The 22158-nt window shown below is 51.3% G+C and overlaps 1 protein-coding gene across 4 annotated transcripts in view; it reads right to left on the bottom strand.

Moving 5' to 3' along the window:
• SLC37A1 (solute carrier family 37 member 1) overlaps nt 1-22158 on the bottom strand; it is a 55391-nt gene that overhangs the window by 15925 nt on the left and 17308 nt on the right. For all 4 annotated transcript variants that reach the window (XM_077479394.1, XM_077479395.1, XM_077479396.1 and 1 more), the window contains 6 exons: nt 14816-14911; nt 14419-14500; nt 13196-13325; nt 13018-13096; nt 8540-8675; nt 8384-8460 (listed from right to left, as the gene is read on the bottom strand). In XM_077479394.1, coding sequence (XP_077335520.1) covers nt 8384-8460; nt 8540-8675; nt 13018-13096; nt 13196-13325; nt 14419-14500; nt 14816-14911 — 600 coding nt within the window. The remainder of the gene's footprint in view (nt 1-8383; nt 8461-8539; nt 8676-13017; nt 13097-13195; nt 13326-14418; nt 14501-14815; nt 14912-22158) is intronic.

The following is a 22158-nucleotide window of genomic DNA, read 5'->3' as shown; positions in this document are numbered from 1 at the left end:
AGGACAGAGGATAGAAGAGGGACCGAGAGCCTCACCAGGACAGAGGAGAGAAGAGGGACCGAGAGCCTCACCAAGACAGAGGATAGAAGAAGAGGGACTGAGAGCCTCACCAGGACAGAGGAGAGAAGAGGGACCGAGAGCCTCACCAGGACAGAGGATAGAAGAAGAGGGACCGAGAGCCTCACCAGGACAGAGGATAGAAGAAGAGGGACCGAGAGCCTCACCAGGACAGAGGATAGAAGAGGGACCGAGAGCCTCACCAGGACAGAGGATAGAAGAAGAGGGACCGAGAGCCTCACCAGGACAGAGGATAGAAGAAGAGGGAATGAGAGCCTCACCAGGACAGAGGATAGAAGAGGGACCGAGAGCCTCACCAGGACAGAGGATAGAAGAGGGACCGAGAGCCTCACCAGGACAGAGGAGAGAAGAGGGACCGAGAGCCTCACCAGGACAGAGGAGAGAAGAGGGAATGAGAGCCTCACCAGGACAGAGGATAGAAGAGGGACCGAGAGCCTCACCAGGACAGAGGAGAGAAGAGGGACCGAGAGCCTCACCAAGACAGAGGAGAGAAGAGGGACCGAGAGCCTCACCAGGACAGAGGAGAGAAGAGGGACCGAGAGCCTCACCAGGACAGAGGATAGAAGAGGGATCGAGAGCCTCACCAGGACAGAGGATAGAAGAGGGACCGAGAGCCTCACCAGGACAGAGGATAGAAGAAGAGGGACTGAGAGCCTCACCAGGACAGAGGAGAGAAGAGGGACCGAGAGCCTCACCAGGACAGAGGATAGAAGAAGAGGGACCGAGAGCCTCACCAGGACAGAGGATAGAAGAAGAGGGACCGAGAGCCTCACCAGGACAGAGGATAGAAGAGGGACCGAGAGCCTCACCAGGACAGAGGATAGAAGAAGAGGGACCGAGAGCCTCACCAGGACAGAGGATAGAAGAAGAGGGACTGAGAGCCTCACCAGGACAGAGGAGAGAAGAGGGACCGAGAGCCTCACCAGGACAGAGGATAGAAGAAGAGGGACCGAGAGCCTCACCAGGACAGAGGATAGAAGAAGAGGGACCGAGAGCCTCACCAGGACAGAGGATAGAAGAGGGACCGAGAGCCTCACCAGGACAGAGGATAGAAGAAGAGGGACCGAGAGCCTCACCAGGACAGAGGATAGAAGAAGAGGGAATGAGAGCCTCACCAGGACAGAGGATAGAAGAGGGACCGAGAGCCTCACCAGGACAGAGGATAGAAGAGGGACCGAGAGCCTCACCAGGACAGAGGATAGAAGAGGGACCGAGAGCCTCACCAGGACAGAGGATAGAAGAGGGAATGAGAGTCTCACCAGGACAGAGGATAGAAGAGGGACCGAGAGCCTCACCAGGACAGAGGAGAGAAGAGGGAATGAGAGCCTCACCAGGACAGAGGATAGAAGAGGGACCGAGAGCCTCACCAGGACAGAGGAGAGAAGAGGGACCGAGAGCCTCACCAGGACAGAGGAGAGAAGAGGGAATGAGAGCCTCACCAGGACAGAGGATAGAAGAGGGACCGAGAGCCTCACCAGGACAGAGGAGAGAAGAGGGACCGAGAGCCTCACCAAGACAGAGGAGAGAAGAGGGACCGAGAGCCTCACCAGGACAGAGGAGAGAAGAGGGACCGAGAGCCTCACCAGGACAGAGGATAGAAGAGGGATCGAGAGCCTCACCAGGACAGAGGATAGAAGAGGGACCGAGAGCCTCACCAGGACAGAGGATAGAAGAAGAGGGACTGAGAGCCTCACCAGGACAGAGGAGAGAAGAGGGACCGAGAGCCTCACCAGGACAGAGGATAGAAGAAGAGGGACCGAGAGCCTCACCAGGACAGAGGATAGAAGAAGAGGGACCGAGAGCCTCACCAGGACAGAGGATAGAAGAAGAGGGACCGAGAGCCTCACCAGGACAGAGGATAGAAGAAGAGGGACCGAGAGCCTCACCAGGACAGAGGATAGAAGAAGAGGGAATGAGAGCCTCACCAGGACAGAGGATAGAAGAGGGACCGAGAGCCTCACCAGGACAGAGGATAGAAGAGGGACCGAGAGCCTCACCAGGACAGAGGATAGAAGAGGGACCGAGAGCCTCACCAGGACAGAGGATAGAAGAGGGAATGAGAGTCTCACCAGGACAGAGGATAGAAGAGGGACCGAGAGCCTCACCAGGACAGAGGAGAGAAGAGGGAATGAGAGCCTCACCAGGACAGAGGATAGAAGAGGGACCGAGAGCCTCACCAGGACAGAGGAGAGAAGAGGGACCGAGAGCCTCACCAAGACAGAGGAGAGAAGAGGGACCGAGAGCCTCACCAGGACAGAGGAGAGAAGAGGGACCGAGAGCCTCACCAGGACAGAGGATAGAAGAGGGATCGAGAGCCTCACCAGGACAGAGGAGAGAAGAGGGACCGAGAGCCTCACCAGGACAGAGGATAGAAGAAGAGGGACCGAGAGCCTCACCAGGACAGAGGATAGAAGAAGAGGGACTGAGAGCCTCACCAGGACAGAGGAGAGAAGAGGGACCGAGAGCCTCACCAGGACAGAGGATAGAAGAAGAGGGACCGAGAGCCTCACCAGGACAGAGGATAGAAGAAGAGGGACCGAGAGCCTCACCAGGACAGAGGATAGAAGAGGGACCGAGAGCCTCACCAGGACAGAGGATAGAAGAGGGACCGAGAGCCTCACCAGGACAGAGGATAGAAGAGGGACCGAGAGCCTCACCAGGACAGAGGATAGAAGAGGGACCGAGAGCCTCACCAGGACAGAGGATAGAAGAAGAGGGACCGAGAGCCTCACCAGGACAGAGGATAGAAGAGGGACCGAGAGCCTCACCAGGACAGAGGATAGAAGAGGGACCGAGAGCCTCACCAGGACAGAGGATAGAAGAGGGACCGAGAGCCTCACCAGGACAGAGGATAGAAGAGGGACCGAGAGCCTCACCAGGACAGAGGATAGAAGAGGGACCGAGAGCCTCACCAGGACAGAGGATAGAAGAGGGACCGAGAGCCTCACCAGGACAGAGGATAGAAGAAGAGGGACCGAGAGCCTCACCAGGACAGAGGATAGAAGAGGGACCGAGAGCCTCACCAGGACAGAGGATAGAAGAAGAGGGACCGAGAGCCTCACCAGGACAGAGGATAGAAGAAGAGGGACTGAGAGCCTCACCAGGACAGAGGAGAGAAGAGGGACCGAGAGCCTCACCAGGACAGAGGATAGAAGAAGAGGGACCGAGAGCCTCACCAGGACAGAGGATAGAAGAAGAGGGACCGAGAGCCTCACCAGGACAGAGGATAGAAGAGGGACCGAGAGCCTCACCAGGACAGAGGATAGAAGAAGAGGGACCGAGAGCCTCACCAGGACAGAGGATAGAAGAAGAGGGAATGAGAGCCTCACCAGGACAGAGGATAGAAGAGGGACCGAGAGCCTCACCAGGACAGAGGATAGAAGAGGGACCGAGAGCCTCACCAGGACAGAGGATAGAAGAGGGACCGAGAGCCTCACCAGGACAGAGGATAGAAGAGGGAATGAGAGTCTCACCAGGACAGAGGATAGAAGAGGGACCGAGAGCCTCACCAGGACAGAGGAGAGAAGAGGGAATGAGAGCCTCACCAGGACAGAGGATAGAAGAGGGACCGAGAGCCTCACCAGGACAGAGGAGAGAAGAGGGACCGAGAGCCTCACCAGGACAGAGGAGAGAAGAGGGAATGAGAGCCTCACCAGGACAGAGGATAGAAGAGGGACCGAGAGCCTCACCAGGACAGAGGAGAGAAGAGGGACCGAGAGCCTCACCAAGACAGAGGAGAGAAGAGGGACCGAGAGCCTCACCAGGACAGAGGAGAGAAGAGGGACCGAGAGCCTCACCAGGACAGAGGATAGAAGAGGGATCGAGAGCCTCACCAGGACAGAGGATAGAAGAGGGACCGAGAGCCTCACCAGGACAGAGGATAGAAGAAGAGGGACTGAGAGCCTCACCAGGACAGAGGAGAGAAGAGGGACCGAGAGCCTCACCAGGACAGAGGATAGAAGAAGAGGGACCGAGAGCCTCACCAGGACAGAGGATAGAAGAAGAGGGACCGAGAGCCTCACCAGGACAGAGGATAGAAGAGGGACCGAGAGCCTCACCAGGACAGAGGATAGAAGAAGAGGGACCGAGAGCCTCACCAGGACAGAGGATAGAAGAAGAGGGACTGAGAGCCTCACCAGGACAGAGGAGAGAAGAGGGACCGAGAGCCTCACCAGGACAGAGGATAGAAGAAGAGGGACCGAGAGCCTCACCAGGACAGAGGATAGAAGAAGAGGGACCGAGAGCCTCACCAGGACAGAGGATAGAAGAGGGACCGAGAGCCTCACCAGGACAGAGGATAGAAGAAGAGGGACCGAGAGCCTCACCAGGACAGAGGATAGAAGAAGAGGGAATGAGAGCCTCACCAGGACAGAGGATAGAAGAGGGACCGAGAGCCTCACCAGGACAGAGGATAGAAGAGGGACCGAGAGCCTCACCAGGACAGAGGATAGAAGAGGGACCGAGAGCCTCACCAGGACAGAGGATAGAAGAGGGAATGAGAGTCTCACCAGGACAGAGGATAGAAGAGGGACCGAGAGCCTCACCAGGACAGAGGAGAGAAGAGGGAATGAGAGCCTCACCAGGACAGAGGATAGAAGAGGGACCGAGAGCCTCACCAGGACAGAGGAGAGAAGAGGGACCGAGAGCCTCACCAGGACAGAGGAGAGAAGAGGGAATGAGAGCCTCACCAGGACAGAGGATAGAAGAGGGACCGAGAGCCTCACCAGGACAGAGGAGAGAAGAGGGACCGAGAGCCTCACCAAGACAGAGGAGAGAAGAGGGACCGAGAGCCTCACCAGGACAGAGGAGAGAAGAGGGACCGAGAGCCTCACCAGGACAGAGGATAGAAGAGGGATCGAGAGCCTCACCAGGACAGAGGATAGAAGAGGGACCGAGAGCCTCACCAGGACAGAGGATAGAAGAAGAGGGACTGAGAGCCTCACCAGGACAGAGGAGAGAAGAGGGACCGAGAGCCTCACCAGGACAGAGGATAGAAGAAGAGGGACCGAGAGCCTCACCAGGACAGAGGATAGAAGAAGAGGGACCGAGAGCCTCACCAGGACAGAGGATAGAAGAAGAGGGACCGAGAGCCTCACCAGGACAGAGGATAGAAGAAGAGGGACCGAGAGCCTCACCAGGACAGAGGATAGAAGAAGAGGGAATGAGAGCCTCACCAGGACAGAGGATAGAAGAGGGACCGAGAGCCTCACCAGGACAGAGGATAGAAGAGGGACCGAGAGCCTCACCAGGACAGAGGATAGAAGAGGGACCGAGAGCCTCACCAGGACAGAGGATAGAAGAGGGAATGAGAGTCTCACCAGGACAGAGGATAGAAGAGGGACCGAGAGCCTCACCAGGACAGAGGAGAGAAGAGGGAATGAGAGCCTCACCAGGACAGAGGATAGAAGAGGGACCGAGAGCCTCACCAGGACAGAGGAGAGAAGAGGGACCGAGAGCCTCACCAAGACAGAGGAGAGAAGAGGGACCGAGAGCCTCACCAGGACAGAGGAGAGAAGAGGGACCGAGAGCCTCACCAGGACAGAGGATAGAAGAGGGATCGAGAGCCTCACCAGGACAGAGGAGAGAAGAGGGACCGAGAGCCTCACCAGGACAGAGGATAGAAGAGGGACTGAGAGCCTCACCAGGACAGAGGAGAGAAGAAGAGGGAATGAGAGCCTCACCAGGACAGAGGATAGAAGAGGGACCGAGAGCCTCACCAGGACAGAGGATAGAAGAGGGACCAAGAGCCTCACCAGGACAGAGGATAGAAGAGGGACCGAGAGCCTCACCAGGACAGAGGATAGAAGAGGGACCGAGAGCCTCACCAGGACAGAGGATAGAAGAGGGACCGAGAGCCTCACCAGGACAGAGGATAGAAGAGGGAATGAGAGTCTCACCAGGACAGAGGATAGAAGAGGGACTGAGAGCCTCACCAGGACAGAGGAGAGAAGAGGGAATGAGAGCCTCACCAGGACAGAGGATAGAAGAGGGACCGAGAGCCTCACCAGGACAGAGGAGAGAAGAGGGACCGAGAGCCTCACCAAGACAGAGGAGAGAAGAGGGACCGAGAGCCTCACCAGGACAGAGGAGAGAAGAGGGACCGAGAGCCTCACCAGGACAGAGGATAGAAGAGGGATCGAGAGCCTCACCAGGACAGAGGAGAGAAGAGGGACCGAGAGCCTCACCAGGACAGAGGATAGAAGAGGGACCGAGAGCCTCACCAGGACAGAGGAGAGAAGAGGGACCGAGAGCCTCACCAGGACAGAGGATAGAAGAGGGACTGAGAGCCTCACCAGGACAGAGGAGAGAAGAAGAGGGACCGAGAGCCTCACCAGGACAGAGGAGAGAAGAGGGAATGAGAGCCTCACCAGGACAGAGGAGAGAAGAGGGAATGAGAGCCTCACCAGGACAGAGGATAGAAGAGGGAATGAGAGCCTCACCAGGACAGAGGATAGAAGAGGGAATGAGAGCCTCACCAGGACAGAGGATAGAAGAGGGACCGAGAGCCTCACCAGGACAGAGGAGAGAAGAAGAGGGACCGAGAGCCTCACCAGGACAGATACAGAATGGAAGAGGGGAAGGAAAAGGACTGAAAGTCTCAACAAGATGGTCAGGGGATAAAAGAAGGACGAAGCGTCTCACCCAGACAGCCAAAGGATGGAGAGGGACTGAGAGACATCCCGAGAGAGTCACGGAATGGAAAAAAGGGACGAGATTCCCCATGAGAGACTCGGAGAAAGGAAAAGCATTTGGGAGTTTTATCAAAACGGCTAGAAAAAGCATTAGAGATCAATAATCCCACCTAGACAACCAGAGGAAGGTACCGGGACCAGGAGCCTCAGCAAGACAACTAGTGGGTGGAAAATGGACCAAGAGGCTCAGCGCTAGAGGAAGAAACTGAGCAAATCCTGTAGAGAGCCAGAGAAAGTACAAGAGCAACCAAGACAGTCCGAAGAGAAAGGACGAGAGACAGCCAGAGGATGAAGTGGGCACAAGGGTCTCATCGAATGAGCCAGAGGAAGAATGAAAGACAGAGCATCACCGTCACCAGAGGATGGATGAAGGGCAGAGAGGCTCACCAAGAATACCAGAGGATGGATGAAGGGCAGAGAGGCTCACCAAGAATACCAGAGGATGGATGAGGGGCAGAGAGGCTCACCAAGAATAGCAGAGGATGGATGAAGAGCAGAGAGGCTCACCAAGAATACCAGAGGATGGATGAAGGGCAGAGAGGCTCACCAAGAATACCAGAGGATGGATGAAGGGCAGAGAGGCTCACCAAGAATACCAGAGGATGGATGAGGGGCAGAGAGGCTCACCAAGAATACCAGAGGATGGATGAAGAGCAGAGAGGCTCACCAAGAATACCAGAGGATGGATGAAGGGCAGAGAGGCTCACCAAGAATACCAGAGGATGGATGAAGGGCAGAGAGGCTCACCAAGAATACCAGAGGATGGATGAAGGGAAGAGAGGCTCACCAAGAATACCAGAGGATGGATGAGGGGCAGAGAGGCTCACCAAGAATAGCAGAGGATGGATGAAGGGCAGAGAGGCTCACCAAGAATAGCAGAGGATGGATGAGGGGCAAAGATGCTCACCAAGAATACCAGAGGATGGATGAAGGGCAGAGAGGCTCACCAAGAATACCAGAGGATGGATGAGGGGCAGAGAGGCTCACCAAGAATAGCAGAGGATGGATGAGGGGCAAAGATGCTCACCAAGAATACCAGAGGATGGATGAAGGGCAGAGAGGCTCACCAAGAATACCAGAGGATGGATGAAGGGCAGAGAGGCTCACCAAGAATAATTCAAACTACACAGACTGCCTGAGGAAGGACAAGATGCCAATGTTGTCACTGAGACAGTCAGAAGAAAAATTATTCTACAGAGAAAGAGAGAGAGAGAGAGAGAGAGAGAGAGAACGGTATCACAGAGACAGCCATACACAGAAGGATGAGAGACGAGAGCGTTAAGCCAGGTAGGAGGGTGAGAGTGTCCCCAATGAAGCCAGAGGTAGAATGAAATCAGGAGCATTACTGAGAAGGACGAGAGACGGAGACAACCAGATAGAGGAAGAGAGACCTACCTGGGGAGGCCGGAGAGGGCCGGTGAGGAGGGGACAGGAGAGGACAGAGGTTGGGAAGGACACAAGTGGTCAGCAGGTCAGATAAAACGAAGACTTGGTCTATAGATGAAAGTGCTGAGAGTTCAGTTATTCCACCCATTGAACTTCCAGTCCTTTATAAAGTGCCCCTGACCACCCCATTTCCAGCACTAATACAGCAACTCCCAGAAATCACTTACCTCCCTTTCCCAAACCAGTTCCCGATACAGGTGACCACACTTGGCCATCCGGTGGTCTGCACCAAACCATTCAGCACCTAGGGAGAGAGGAAAGGAAGAATTATGCCCCGAGTGTTTCCGGGACCAACCTACCGATCTGCAGGATAGATCACTTACCTGGATGATAATATAATAGGTTAGATTGTGGATGTTGTAGAAATAGCCCAATCCAAACAGCGCAGTGAAGAAGCCGCTGGCCACCATGCCACAAGACAGGAAGTAGCGGAGGGGTAAGCGCTCCCCAATCATACCACTAAGAGGAAAGGAGTAGAGCGTAAGCTTCCAGAAGCACAACTGGATATACAAGGAACTAGCGAATCACAATCATCATCAGTCCTCTATATACAATTTATAGGCTTATAGTTTATATGAAACCAAATCGCTAACCTGCAACCCAACCAGTCCCCGGAGGTAGAGATAGTCAGTGGGAACATATTCCAGAGGGTAGTATTGGGGGCATTAGTGGTAGGTGGACCAAAGCACATAAACCCAAGGCAAGTATAGTAACAAGTCCTACCTGCAATCTCAGAACACCCAATAAGAGGATAGCGACCGGTCTAAACTATGTGGCATGTTCACCAATGCCAGGAGCCTGGCGGACAAGATGGGTGAACAATATGTGGGAGGAGCATTTGGATTTGTGGGGACTGGTTCAACAGCCCTCGTGATTGGCTGGCAACCATTCAAGGGTATTCCCTTTATTGCAGGATAGAGGGGGTAAAAAGGGGGAGGGGGAGGGGATGCCTATATATCAAGAATAATGTACAAGTGATTGTGAGAGATGATATCACTAAGGGTGCTAGGGAGGAGGTGGAATCCTTATGGGTAGAGCCCCAAAGGGATGAAGCTAAGGGGAAAATACTGGGAGTATGTTATAGGCCCCCTAACCTGAGGGGGGAGGGGGACCTCCTATCACAATTTGGATTAGCAGCAAGGATGGGAAGTGTTATCATAATGGGGGGTTTTAATTATCCAGACAGACTGGGGGGAGGGAACCGCACATTCATCTAAGGCTCTCCAGTTCCTAAATGTCTTGCAGGACAATTTTATGGGTCAGATGGTAGACGCACCAACTAGAAATAAAGCGTTACTGGATCTACTGATTACCAACAATACAGACCTGATCACGGATGTGGAAATACGGGAAATTTAGGGAACAGCGATCACAGGTCTATTGGCTTCAGTATAAATCACACAAAATAGTAAACATAAGGGGAATACAAAGACACTGAATTTCAAAAAGAGCCAACTTCCCTAAACTATGAACCTTACTAGAAGGTATAAAATTAAGAAAATCTTAGGAACAAAGAACACGGAGGAGAGATGGGTTCACCTTAAGAGCATTAGCCAATGCATCCCATTGGGTAATAAACTTAAAAGAGCGAACCAAAAGTCCTGGATGGCTTAACTCCAATGTAAAAATGCATATAAAAGCAAAGAAGAAGGCCTTCAAAAAAAATAAAAGATACAAGGCTGAGGGATCATCATCAGCATTCCGACTTTATAAAGAATACAACAAGAAATGTAAGGGTGCAATAAGGAAGGCTAAGATAGAACATGAAAGACACAAAAAATCCCAAGAAATTCTTTAAGTATGTAAACAGTAAAAAAGAGAGGACAGACCATATTGGGCCCCATAAAGAATGAGGAAGGACATCTGGTTACAAAGGATGGGGGGGTGGTGAAGGTATTGAATTTATTCTTCTCAGTCTTCAGAGGGAATCGGGGGGCTTCAGTAACCAAAACTGCAGTGTTTATCCTCATGACACATCACAGGAAGCCCCTCCATGGTTATCAGAGGACAGAATTAGAATAAGACTTGGGAAACTTAACATTAATAAATCACCGGGACCGGATGGCTTGCACCCGAGGGTACTTAGGGAACTCGGTCATGTAATTGCCAGACCATTGTTCCTCATTTTTACTGACAGTCTACTGACTGGAATGGTACCAGCTGATTGGAGAAAAGCCAATGTAGCACCAATATTTAAAAAGGGCCCAAAATACATCCCTGGGAATTACAGACCAGTCAGCCCAACATCAATAGTATGTAAACTCTTGGAGGGGATGATAAGGGACTATATACACAAGATATTAGTAATGAGAATGGTATCATTAGCAGTAATCAGTATGGATTCATGAAGAATCGTTCTTGCCAAACCAATCTGAAGAAATTAATGGGGTGGGCAACTACATGGCAAATGAGGTTCAATGGGGGGGGGGGGGGGAACCTCTGGGGGGGGGGATCTAGGATGGAGGAGGACCTGGGGGTCCTAGTAGATGATGGGCTCAGCAATGTCAAGCTGCTGCTAACAAAGCAAACAGAATATTGGCATTGCGTCGCTTTAACTGACAATTGCACGGTCGTGCGACGTGGCTCCCAAACAAAATTGACATTTTTTTTCCCCCACAAATAGAGCTTTCTTTTGGTGGTATTTGATTGTGGTTTTTATTTTTTGTGCTATACACAAAAACGCATTATTTTTTACTTTTTGCTTTAATAAATACCCCCCAAAATGTTTTTTTTTTTTTTTTTATACAACACTTTTTTCCCCCTCAGTTTAGGCCGATACGTATGCTACATATTTTTAGTAAAAATCACAATAAGCGATTATTGATTGGTTTGCGCAAAAAAATTATAGCGTTTACAAAATAGGGGATAGTTTTATGGCATTTTTATTCTTTTTTTTTTTTCTTTTTTTTTACTAGTAATGGCGGCGATCAGCGATTTTTATTGTGACTGCGACATTACGGCGGACACATCGGACATTTTTTGACACATATTTGGAACCATTGTCATTGATACAGCAATCAGTGCTATACAAATGCAGTGATTCCTGTGTAAATGACACTTGCAGTGAAGGGGTTAACCACTAGGTGGCAGTGTAGGGTTTAAGTGTGTCCCAAGGGCGTGTTTCTAACTGGTGGGGGGCGTGGCTGTGTTTTACACATCACTGATCTCTGCTCCAATCACAGGGAGCAGAGGTCAGTGTCACTGTTGCTAAGCAGAACAGGGAGATGCTTGTTTACTTTTAGCATCTCCCCGTTCTTCCTCCCTTCCACAGGACCCGCGATCGGACTCACTGAGGTCCCGACTGGTGCGCGAACACACCACCGGCGGCGCAAATGCGATGGCACGGTGGCAATTTTAAAGAGATGTACCTGTACGCCCATTTGCCTGTCCATGCCATTCTTCCGACGTACATCAGCATACGCCGGTCGGGACGTGGTTAAACTATGTAGAGGGTTCTTTACTGTAAGAGCGGCAAGGATGTGGAATTCCCTTCCACAGGTGGTGGCCTCAGCAAGGGGCATTAATAGTTTCAAGAAACTATTAGATTATACAATGTAATACTGACATATAATCACACACATAAGTTGGACTTGAGTCTTTTTTTCAACCTCACCTACCATCTTTCCCTGAAAATCAGTCCGGATCTTATATTAAATTTTGGCAACAAAAAGACACCGTAGGGCTTATTTTCAGGGTAGGTCTTACCAGGTAATGTGCGGTCTTTTCCCCCCCCCCCCCCCCCCTCTCTCTCTCTCTCTCTGCCTGACAGGAAGCCCCAGTGTTAAAATGCTTGTAAAATCCTATAATCCACTCTATTACAGTCGTATATAATGTACAATGTGTGTGTTTCTGTAATATAATTGTGGGGAAGAGAGCTCCGGCGGCTCACAGAATATATATTATATTATATTATTATATATTCTGTGACCCGCCGGAGCTCTCTTCCCCACAATTATATTACAGAAACACACACATTGTACATTATATACGACTGTAATAGAGTGGATTATAGGCTGTTACAAGCATTTTAAACTAGGGCTTATTTCTGGGGTAGGGCTTATATTGCAGCCCTCCAGGAAAATAACGCTAGATCTTATTTTCCGGCAGATATGCTACTATGTAACCTAAACCTTAGACCCTCCACAGCCATCATCCTACACTGATATAACCATCTACAAGACATCATGTACTAGATCAAGAGCAAGAATTGCACCACCCAAGGCATTGGTGACAAGAGCCCCAGAACTGGGCAATCTGGGTTTGTATGATTGCATTTATCCCCCCCCCCCCCACCTTTTATAGGTTGAACTAGATGGACTTGTGTCTTTTTCAGCCTGACTATGTAAGGAGAATGTCCAGATGTGGATGATCGTGAATAGTTAAATAGTTACATAGTTAGTCAGGTTGAAAAGAGACACAAGTCCATCCAGTTCAACCACATGGACTGGATGCGTTTGTAGTTCAGTCATTAATATGTAGCTCAGCAGAAGGGAATGCCCCGGTATAAACATTCCTGCTCCGCCCGGTCTCTGCTTATGCCTGAAGTATGGAATAAAGCTGAGTTGGGTGTGGTGGCCATATTTAAAGGATTGGAACACAAAGCAACCTTCAAGGTAAATCCCTTGGGCTGCGAAGGGTTACCACAAACATTAACTCTTCCTACATCTCTGATCTCATATGGCAGCAACTTCCCGTCCTTGCCCATTTGCTGGCAGGTAAAGGCCTCGTCCCCCTCCTATATTCTTCCCATGGGGGGTGGATGTTCTGTGAGCGGTGCCACACACACAGGAGCCGGTATTACCTAAGGAACATGCCCACCGCGTATGCGCACAGGAAGGAATAATCCAGAGCTCCCAGTAACTGCTTGTAGTTCTGCTTATCTGTTGAGAGATGAATGGAGATTGTAAGCTGGGCATCCAACATGAATTCATACCATGGCAAGTCCAACGTGGGCAGAAAGTGACATCTCAAGATCTTACCAAATGGTGCCCAGCCACAGCGGGAAGCATTCTGAACAGCATTCTCTGTAGACGGCTTCAAGATGACAAATTCCTTGTAGCTGTGAGGCTCAATCTCATGGGGCTCTGAACAATGTTTATGTAGTTCTCCCTAGAAGACACAAGAGAGGCCATCACTAGTATTCCAGCCTTGATTATGGTTATGCAACTCTACCAGCTGTGCAATATAAACCCTTCTTCTCTACAACATTGTATGGCTGAAAGATCCTCACAAGACCAAATGGCCAACTTACACCGCTCCTGGACCACCATGGTGGACAGCCCTGGCACTGGAGGGCCAGAAGATCCCTAACAAGGCCAACGACCAAATTTATCCAATCCGCAACAGCCATTGTGCAAAGTCATGACACTAGAGGGCCAAATATCCCTTCAAGTCCAATAACCAAGCTCGCCCACTCCTGGACAACCATGGTGAATGGTCTTGGTGGTAGAGGGCCAGAAAACCCCTACAAGACTAATGATCAAGCTTGGCCACTCTTGGGGAGCCATGGTGGATGGCGCTGCACAAGTACCACTAACTGAGGAGAATGGGAGTGGACCAGAGACTAGTGAACTGTACAACTAGCAATCCTAAAGATATACACGAGACCGGGGAGCTGTACAGTTACCTCTGGACTTATTATAGTTATTAGTAACTAGAGACTAATGAAAAACTATAGCTACAGTTAACCATAGTGAATAAGACTAAGACTTTCACCACCATGGTGCACAGTGCAATATAGTATAGATTGGTGACATATCTACTCAGCTCATCAAATCTCCATCATGAGAAATTCAACCGATACATGGCGCCAATGTCCCAGCAATGATGGTGGACACATAATTCTGGATTCTAACTTCAGATGTATGAAGATAGGTAGAGACAGTTCTCAGTCAGAGTGGACATGTCCCACCTCAAACATTCTCCCCTCCCCCTTCATCTTCCATTGCCCTCATGTCCTGTCACCCCTCCATCGCGCCCATTCCAGGCCCCGTTACCATTACCCTCCTCTCCCATTCCCATCTGCCCTCCATCTCCCATCCCCGGCTCTATTACCAATCCCCTCATCTCTTGTCCACTTCCCATTCCGTTCTTCACATCACCCTACTTCCCAGACCCATCCATGGCCCCGTTACCCCTCATCCCCCACCCTGTCTCCTATTGCCATCCCTCTATCCATGACCCTTCCATCCCCCACACACACCTTGACGATGGTGATAGGCTTTCTGGACAGGTGGAAGCTGCAGTAGAGGAGGTAGGTGAGGAGCAGCACCAGAGCACGGAACCTGCAGAGAGAGGAGATGGGTCATTGTACAATCCGAGGGAATAAATCTTATACAATACAGAAGCCTAGACACAAACATGTCTTCCCTGCACTGCCGCCTGGCCGTACATGCAGCCAAATCTGCAACGGCAAAAATTTCTAGCATTAGAAGAGGTAGGAGGATCAATCTGCGTAGATTTCGATAACCACCATCTTGTTTCTATATTACGCATACAATATTACTATTTTGTAAGGTGAATAATTGACATATTCATCAGCTAATCGCCCCCTCACACCTGTAATCATGATATTGTGGGTAGGTCTGCAGGACACTTACCACTGGTCTCGTGAGAAGGAAAGGAAAAAGCGTATCCCGGGAGGCAGAAGTGCCATTGGCTGCTCAGAGGCTGAGAGTCGGCCTTCACGGGTTGGCCTGGAAGGAGAACAAGTGGTTAGTGGAGTGGTCAGCGCTCATATATCACCATAGAAGATCGATCTACAACAGATAAGAGTGGTTTGTGTTCACTACAATCCCCATTATATGGAGAAAACAAAAAACAAAAAAAATAAAAAAAACAGGCAAAACGACTGTACCAATTTCCGATAATTCTTCTACTAAAGTCCACAGATAAACCAACTCATCTCAGCTGACATACTGGGATCCAAAGATGGAGGAGAGAAGTCAAAGTAAAGGTTTGAAGACGGGTTAGACCAGGATATAAATATTGGTGGACCACAAGTCCTACACAACATGTTCTGTATAATGACCCCCAATGGTTGGTGCCCAACATGGCGGGTCCCAGTACAATCTTCCACCCAAATTCAAACCTCACCAGAGGACCTCATAAGTGTTGGCCATTTGCTGGATTCATCTGATGTTTCATCATCCTCCAATCTAGTTTTACTTACTTAGCATTCCACATGAGTCTTCCTGGGGACGTTGGTGACATTCTCAGCAATGCAGAAGCTCTAAAACTGCTGCTGGGTGCCGCCATCTTGGATGTCACGTCAACAACCCCACCTAGGTGATTTGAGTGACCCAAATGTCACTCTATATTATTACCCTTCACACCTCGGCTACAAAGCCACATATACCACAATACAGTCACCAGTTTTCAGCCTGAGGAGAGCAAGCAACTGGCTTTCTGAGGAAATGTATAGGACAATATAGGCAGTCACTGTCCAGCTGAAGGTGAGCGTGCAACTCTCTGGATTTCTGATGAAGCATATGGACAATGAGGTCACCAATATTCACCATCTGGCTGGAGAAGAGGGAGCGACTCTCTGGATTTCGGAGATGTATGGGCCAATATAGTCAACAATATTCATCTCCTAAATCCAGAGAGTCGCTCCCTCTTCTCCAGCCAGATGGTGGATATTGGTGACCTCATTGTCCATATGCTTCATCAGAAATCCAGAGAGTCGCACCCTCTCCTTCAGCTGGACAGTGATTATTAGGGATGGCTGAACTGTTTGCGGCGAATTTCGGCTGTTCGCGGTCCGCCCGATCGGCGGACTATTGCCGCTGTTCGCCCGGCGGACTTCCGTGTTTACAGTGTGAAAGAACTTTGACCTATGATGACACATCCATCATGGGGTACAGGACAGCCAATTGAGACATTACAGCACATGGACACTTGGACATTCCCCCTAACCTATAAATACACCCGACCCGGCAGCCATTTTACATTCTTTCTTCTGTCACTATAGGGAGAGGTTGCTGTGTGGAGCAGGGAGAGACTGCAGTGACCCAAATCGATAGCTATTAGGTCCACAAAAGTCCTTTTAAGGACTGGTATGGTGTAGATGTAGTTCAGGATATAGGTTTGAGGCACTGCTATTCAAGTCATTGTTGCAGCAGATTGTCTTTTCTCAGTGCAGATAGGGACAGATAGGAGGCTGTGTGTTGCAGAGAGGGACAGTCAGTTTAATCATTAGCTGTTACTATTAGGTCCACAAAAGTCCTTTTCAGGACTGGTATGGTGTAGTAGTACAGGATATCGTTTTGAGTGCACTGCTATTCAAGTTATTGTTGCAGCAGCCTGTGTTTTGTCAGTTTAAATAGGGACAGACGGGAAGCTGTGTGTGAGGCAGTGAGGGTCAGTTTAATCAGTAGCTGTTACTATTAGGTCCACAAAGGTTCTTTTCAGGACTGGTATCAGTGGTATGGTAATAGACTTGTACACGTATAATATTCTTTCTTCCAAATATAGAAAGAATATTATACTTGACTGCTGCCCTTCTGCTGCAGTCTGCTAATCAGTCACAACCTACTTGTTCCACAAAGGTCCTTATAAGGACTGGTAAGGTATAGCGTTCTATAGTATATAGGGTTGAGTGAGGTACAGTCTGCTAATCCTTAAGGACTGGTATAGGTCCACAATATATAGGGTTGAGGTGCACTACTGCTAACTGCTGCCCTATACTGCAGCAGTCCTTTATCAGTATAGGGACTGAGGTACAGTCTGCTAATCACAACCTACTAGTTCCACAAAGGTCCTCCTAAGGACTGTTATAGGTGTACTATTTGGTGTGCAGTATATACCATCCCTGTGCTATACTGACTTCCTCCTGGGGCTGCTTATTATGAGGGGCTCCCACCAGCCCTGTGCTGTGCTGACTTCCTCCTGGGGCTGTACCTCTGCTGTGCATATTATGAGGGGCTCCCACCATCCCTGTGCTATGCTCATTATGAGGGGCTCCCACCATCCCTGTGCTATGCACATTATGAGGGGCTCCCACCATCCCTGTGCTATGCTCATTATGAGGGGCTCCCACCATCCCTGTGCTATGCTCATTATGAGGGGCTCCCACCATCCCTGTGCTATGCTCATTATGAGGGGCTCCCACCATCCCTGTGCTATGCGGACTTCCTCCTGGGGCTGCTTATTATGAGGGGCTCTCACCATCCTTGTGCTATGCTCATTATGAGGGGCTCCCACCATCCCTGTGCTGTTCTGACTTCCTCCTGGGGCTGTACCTCTGCTGTGCATATTATGAGAGGCTCCCACCATCCCTGTGCTATACTCATTATGAGGGGGTCCCACCATCCCTGTGCTATGCTCATTATGAGGGGGTCCCACCATCCCTGTGCTATGCTCATTATGAGGGGGTCCCACCATCCCTGTGCTATGCTCATTATGAGGGGGTCCCACCATCCCTGTGCTATGCTCATTATGAGGGGGTCCCACCATCCCTGTGCTATGCTCATTATGAGGGGGTCCCACCATCCCTGTGCTATGCTGACTTCCTCCTGGGGCTGCTTATTATGAGGGGCTCCCACCATCCCTGTGCTATGCTGACTTCCTCCTGGGGCTGCTTATTATGAGGGGCTCCCACCATCCCTGTGCTGTGCTGACTTCCTCCTGGGGCTGCTTAGTATGAGGGGCTCCCACCATCCCTGTGCTGTGCTGACTTTCTCCTGGGGCTGCTTACGGTGCTGGTGTCAGACCACTCCATCACGGTGCTGGTGTCAGACCACTCCATCACGGTGCTGGTGATCATCTCCTGCACCCTCTTCTTAGCCTACTCTGACCTTCCCTCTCCTCCATTGCCTTCATGCGCTCCACAGTCCTGAATTGTCAGAATTTCCCATATAAAAAAAGAATGCTTGTAGTTGTCGATCCCAAATTCACCTCATACATGTGTTATGTCAGTGTCCATGTGGTGGGACTATGTTTGCACAGCTATTAATTATTTTGTGGCTGCAAATATGACCTAAAGGTTTGCGAAGTTCGCCTCCCATTGAAGTCAATGGGGCCCGCCGCGAACGTTACGGTTCGCGAACTATCGGCCGCGTTCGCGGTTCTCGTTCGCGAAACATCCTGTCGGAAGTTCGTCCATCACTAGTGACTACATTGTCCTATACGTTTCCTCAGAAATCCATGGAGTCGACTCCCCCAGCCAAAATAGTGACTATTGTTGACTATATTGGCCCAGTCACTATTTTGGCTGGGGGAGGTGACTCCATGGATTTCTGAGGAAAGGTATAGGACAATGTAGTCACCGATATCCATCTTCTAATTTTGGGGGAGTGGTGGGATCTCACCAATGTTCCTCTAGGCGATAATCTGACTCTTCTGGAAATCCCCCGCTGGGAAGCTCAGGATGGGACTTCTGTAATGTGGATCAGGAAATCGTTGCCTATAAAGGAATATGTTGGCATTTATTTACATATTGAAGACCAGTGGGCGGGTCTCCAATTATGTGATGACTGATTGGCTCACGGTGATCATATGAATGACAGCTGTATGTACATATGTGGCAGATCAGAATTAAAGCTCACCCCCCCCCCCCCCCCCCGCTGCCAAAAATATGCATACGGCCGGCGGGAAGAGGTTATTGGATGGCTGTGGGAGGAGAAGGGGGTGGGGCGACTGATGTATAGCTCTGGAGTCTTGGCGGTTGAGATCAGGGCAGTGAAAAGCCTGATCCCCTAAAAATGCAGGCGATTGGCTATGCTTAAAGAGGGGGGTACCTACAGAGAATTTAGGCACACTTACCTGCTAACTAAAGGTCTAAAATATCCCGAGGGTAGAGCACAGCCATATGAAAGGGGAATCACACATTGCTCTTAAAATCAGCGGGCAGGTGCCGGGGGGAGGGGGGGGGAGAAGAAGGGACTGGAGGGCGGCAGTGAATTATGATACAAAGGCCCCCCGAGGGAAGACCACAACGGGTCCAAGGCCCCGCCCCCGAGGAAGAAGAGAGGGGGTAAGGGGTCAGCTGACTATCAAACATAAAGAACTAATCTAATAAGTTAGGACCTCATCCTGTAGAAGACATTTATTCTCCCCATAAGAAGGTGTGATGGGAAGACGGAGGGAAGAGGACGAGGAAGGAAGGGAGGGAGGGAGGGCGAGGACGAGGAAGGAAGGGAGGGAGGGAGGGCGAGGACGAGGAAGGAAGGAAGGGAGGGAGGGAGGGCGAGGACGAGGAAGGAAGGGAGGGAGGGAGGGGACGAGGAAGGAAGGGAGGGAGGGAGGGAGGGAGGGAGGGCGAGGGCGAGGAAGGGAGGGTGAGGACGAGGAAGGAAGGAAGGGAGGGCGAGGACGAGGAAGCAAGGGAGGGAGGGCGAGGGAGGAAGGGAGGGAGAGGAAGGGAGGGTGAGGACGAGGAAGGAAGGGAGGGAAGGCGAGGACGAGGAAGGAAGGGAGGGAAGGCGAGGACGAGGAAGGAAGGGATGGAGGGAGGGAGGGCGAGGACGAGGAAGGGATGGCGAGGAAGGAAGGAAGGGAGGGAGGGCGAAGAAGGGGAAGGAAGGGAGGGAAGGCGAGGACGAGGAAGGAAGGGAGGGAGGGCGAGGACGAGGAAGGAAGGGAGGGAGGGCGAGGACGAGGAAGGGAGGGAGGGCGAGGACGAGGAAGGAAGGGAGGGAGGGAGGGCGAGGACTAGGGATGAGCTTCGTGTTCGAGTCGAACGTACGTTCGACTCGAACATTGGCTGTTCGGCCGTTCGGCAAATTCCGAACGTTTGGGCCGTTCGCGTCAAAATTCGAGTGACGCGCGCGTGGACCACAATGCACTGCGGTGGCGCAGTGCATTGCTGCCCCATGATTGGCCAAGCATGCACTGTGACCCCGCATGCTTGGCCAATCGCAGCGCCGGCAGCGAGGAGAGCCATGATTGGCCACAGGCAGGATGCCTGTAGCCAATCATAGCTCAGGCTGTGTAGTGCACGCCCCACACTATATAAGGCCGCCTTTGAGGCGGCCTCTTGTAGTGTGTTACTTAGCATCTGAAGCAGTGGGTGTTCTGTGTACCTTCAACACAGTACACACCAATCGTTTTTGGCTGATTTCCTATCTTGCTGCTGTGTAGTGGTTGTGGTCTGTGCCCTGACTGCAGTATACACCACTATATTCACCTCACCTATATAGCTAGTGATCTAGCTTTAACCACTTAACAACTGCCCATTGCCGATTAACGGCTTCAGGGCGGTTGTTTAACTCTGAGAGGCCGTTAATTAACGGCCTCCCAGAATTCTGCTCTCGCGTGCCCCGAGGTGTGCGCACTCGAGAGCATCCGTGACCGCCGGGTCGCATCACGGATCACGGTAAACGGCCGCTCATAGCGGCCGTTTACCACGTGATTGCTCCGTCAAATGACGGAGTGATCACTTGGAAACAAACCTTAACATGACGCCGGTTCCTCCCTCCCCTCTCTGTACCGATCGGTACAGCGGAGGGGAAAGAGATCGGTGTCAGCAGCGATGTGGGCTGCATCTGCAGTGCCCACATCGCTCCTCACCGAATTTAACCCCTCAATTCCCTGCCAATACTCTGCAGTACCCCGCCATTACTCTGCAGTACCCCGCCATTACTCTGCAGTACCCCGCCATTACTCTGCAGTGCAGTACCCTGCCATTACTCTGCAGTACCCCGCCATTACTCTGCAGTACCCCGCCATTACTCTGCAGTACCCCGCCATTACTCTGCAGTGCAGTACCCTGCCATTACTCTGCAGTACCCCCCATTACTCTGCAGTACCCTGCCATTACTCTGCAGTGCAGTACCCTGCCATTACTCTGCAGTACCCTGCCATTACTCTGCAGTGCAGTACCCTGCCATTACTCTGCAGTGCAGTACCCTGCCATTACTCTGCAGTACCCCGCCATTACTCTGCAGTACCCCGCCATTACTCTGCAGTGCAGTACCCTGCCATTACTCTGCAGTACCCCCCATTACTCTGCAGTACCCTGCCATTACTCTGCAGTGCAGTACCCTGCCATTACTCTGCAGTGCAGTACCCCCCAATACTCTGCAGTACCCCCCAATACTCTGCAGTACCCCCCAATACTCTGCAGTACCCCCCAATACTCTGCAGTACCCTGCTATTACTCTGTAGTACCCCGCCAATACCCCGCCAATACTCTGTAATACCCTGCCATAAATTGCCATACCCAGCCATACTCAGAGATACCCAGCCATACTCGGTGATACCCTGAAATACCCAGCCATAGACGCCCCCCACCCCTCACCGCCCTCCGGTGCTTCTACCAACTCGCCAGTACGATCAAAGCCAGAATCTTTTTTTTATTTTTTATTTCAGGCTTCCCAGCCTAGAGGTGAGATGTGGGGTCATATTGACCCCCCAGATTTCACTGTAAAGAGGACCTGTCACCCCATATTCCTATTACAAGGGATGTTTACATTTCTTGTAATAGGAATAAAAGTGATCAAAAATATATTTTTGGGAAAAAAAATGTCAAACTAAAATAAATAAAGTAAAATGAACAATAAAAAAATTAAATAAAAATGAAGGGATGGAGGGCGAGGACGATGGAGGGATGGATGGAAGGCGAGGACGAGGAAGGGAGGGAGGGATGGAGGGCGAGGAAGGAAGGGAGGGAGGGCGAGGAAGGAAGGGAGGGAGGGCGAGGAAGGAAGGGAGGGAGGGCGAGGAAGGAAGGGAGGGAGGGCGAGGACGAGGAAGGAAGGGAGGGAGGGCGAGGAAGGAAGGGAGGGAGGGCGAGGACGAGGAAGGGAGGGAGGGCGAGGACGAGGAAGGGCGAGGACGAGGAAGGAAGGGAGGGAGGGCGAGGAAGGAAGGGAGGGAGGGCGAGGAAGGAAGGGAGGGAGGGCAAGGAAGGAAGGAAGGGAGGGAGGGCGAGGAAGGAAGGATGGGAGGGCGAGGAAGGAAGGATGGGAGGGCGAGGAAGGAAGGATGGGAGGGCGAGGGC

The sequence above is a fragment of the Lithobates pipiens genome, unplaced genomic scaffold (genome assembly GCF_037356315.1).
Source record: "Lithobates pipiens isolate NorthernLeopardFrog02 unplaced genomic scaffold, aLitPip1_a1.2 Scaffold_16, whole genome shotgun sequence".
Lineage (NCBI taxonomy): Eukaryota > Metazoa > Chordata > Amphibia > Anura > Ranidae > Lithobates > Lithobates pipiens.
The sequence above is the reverse complement of the archived record's forward strand: the minus strand, read 5'-3'. Positions and strand labels throughout refer to the sequence as shown.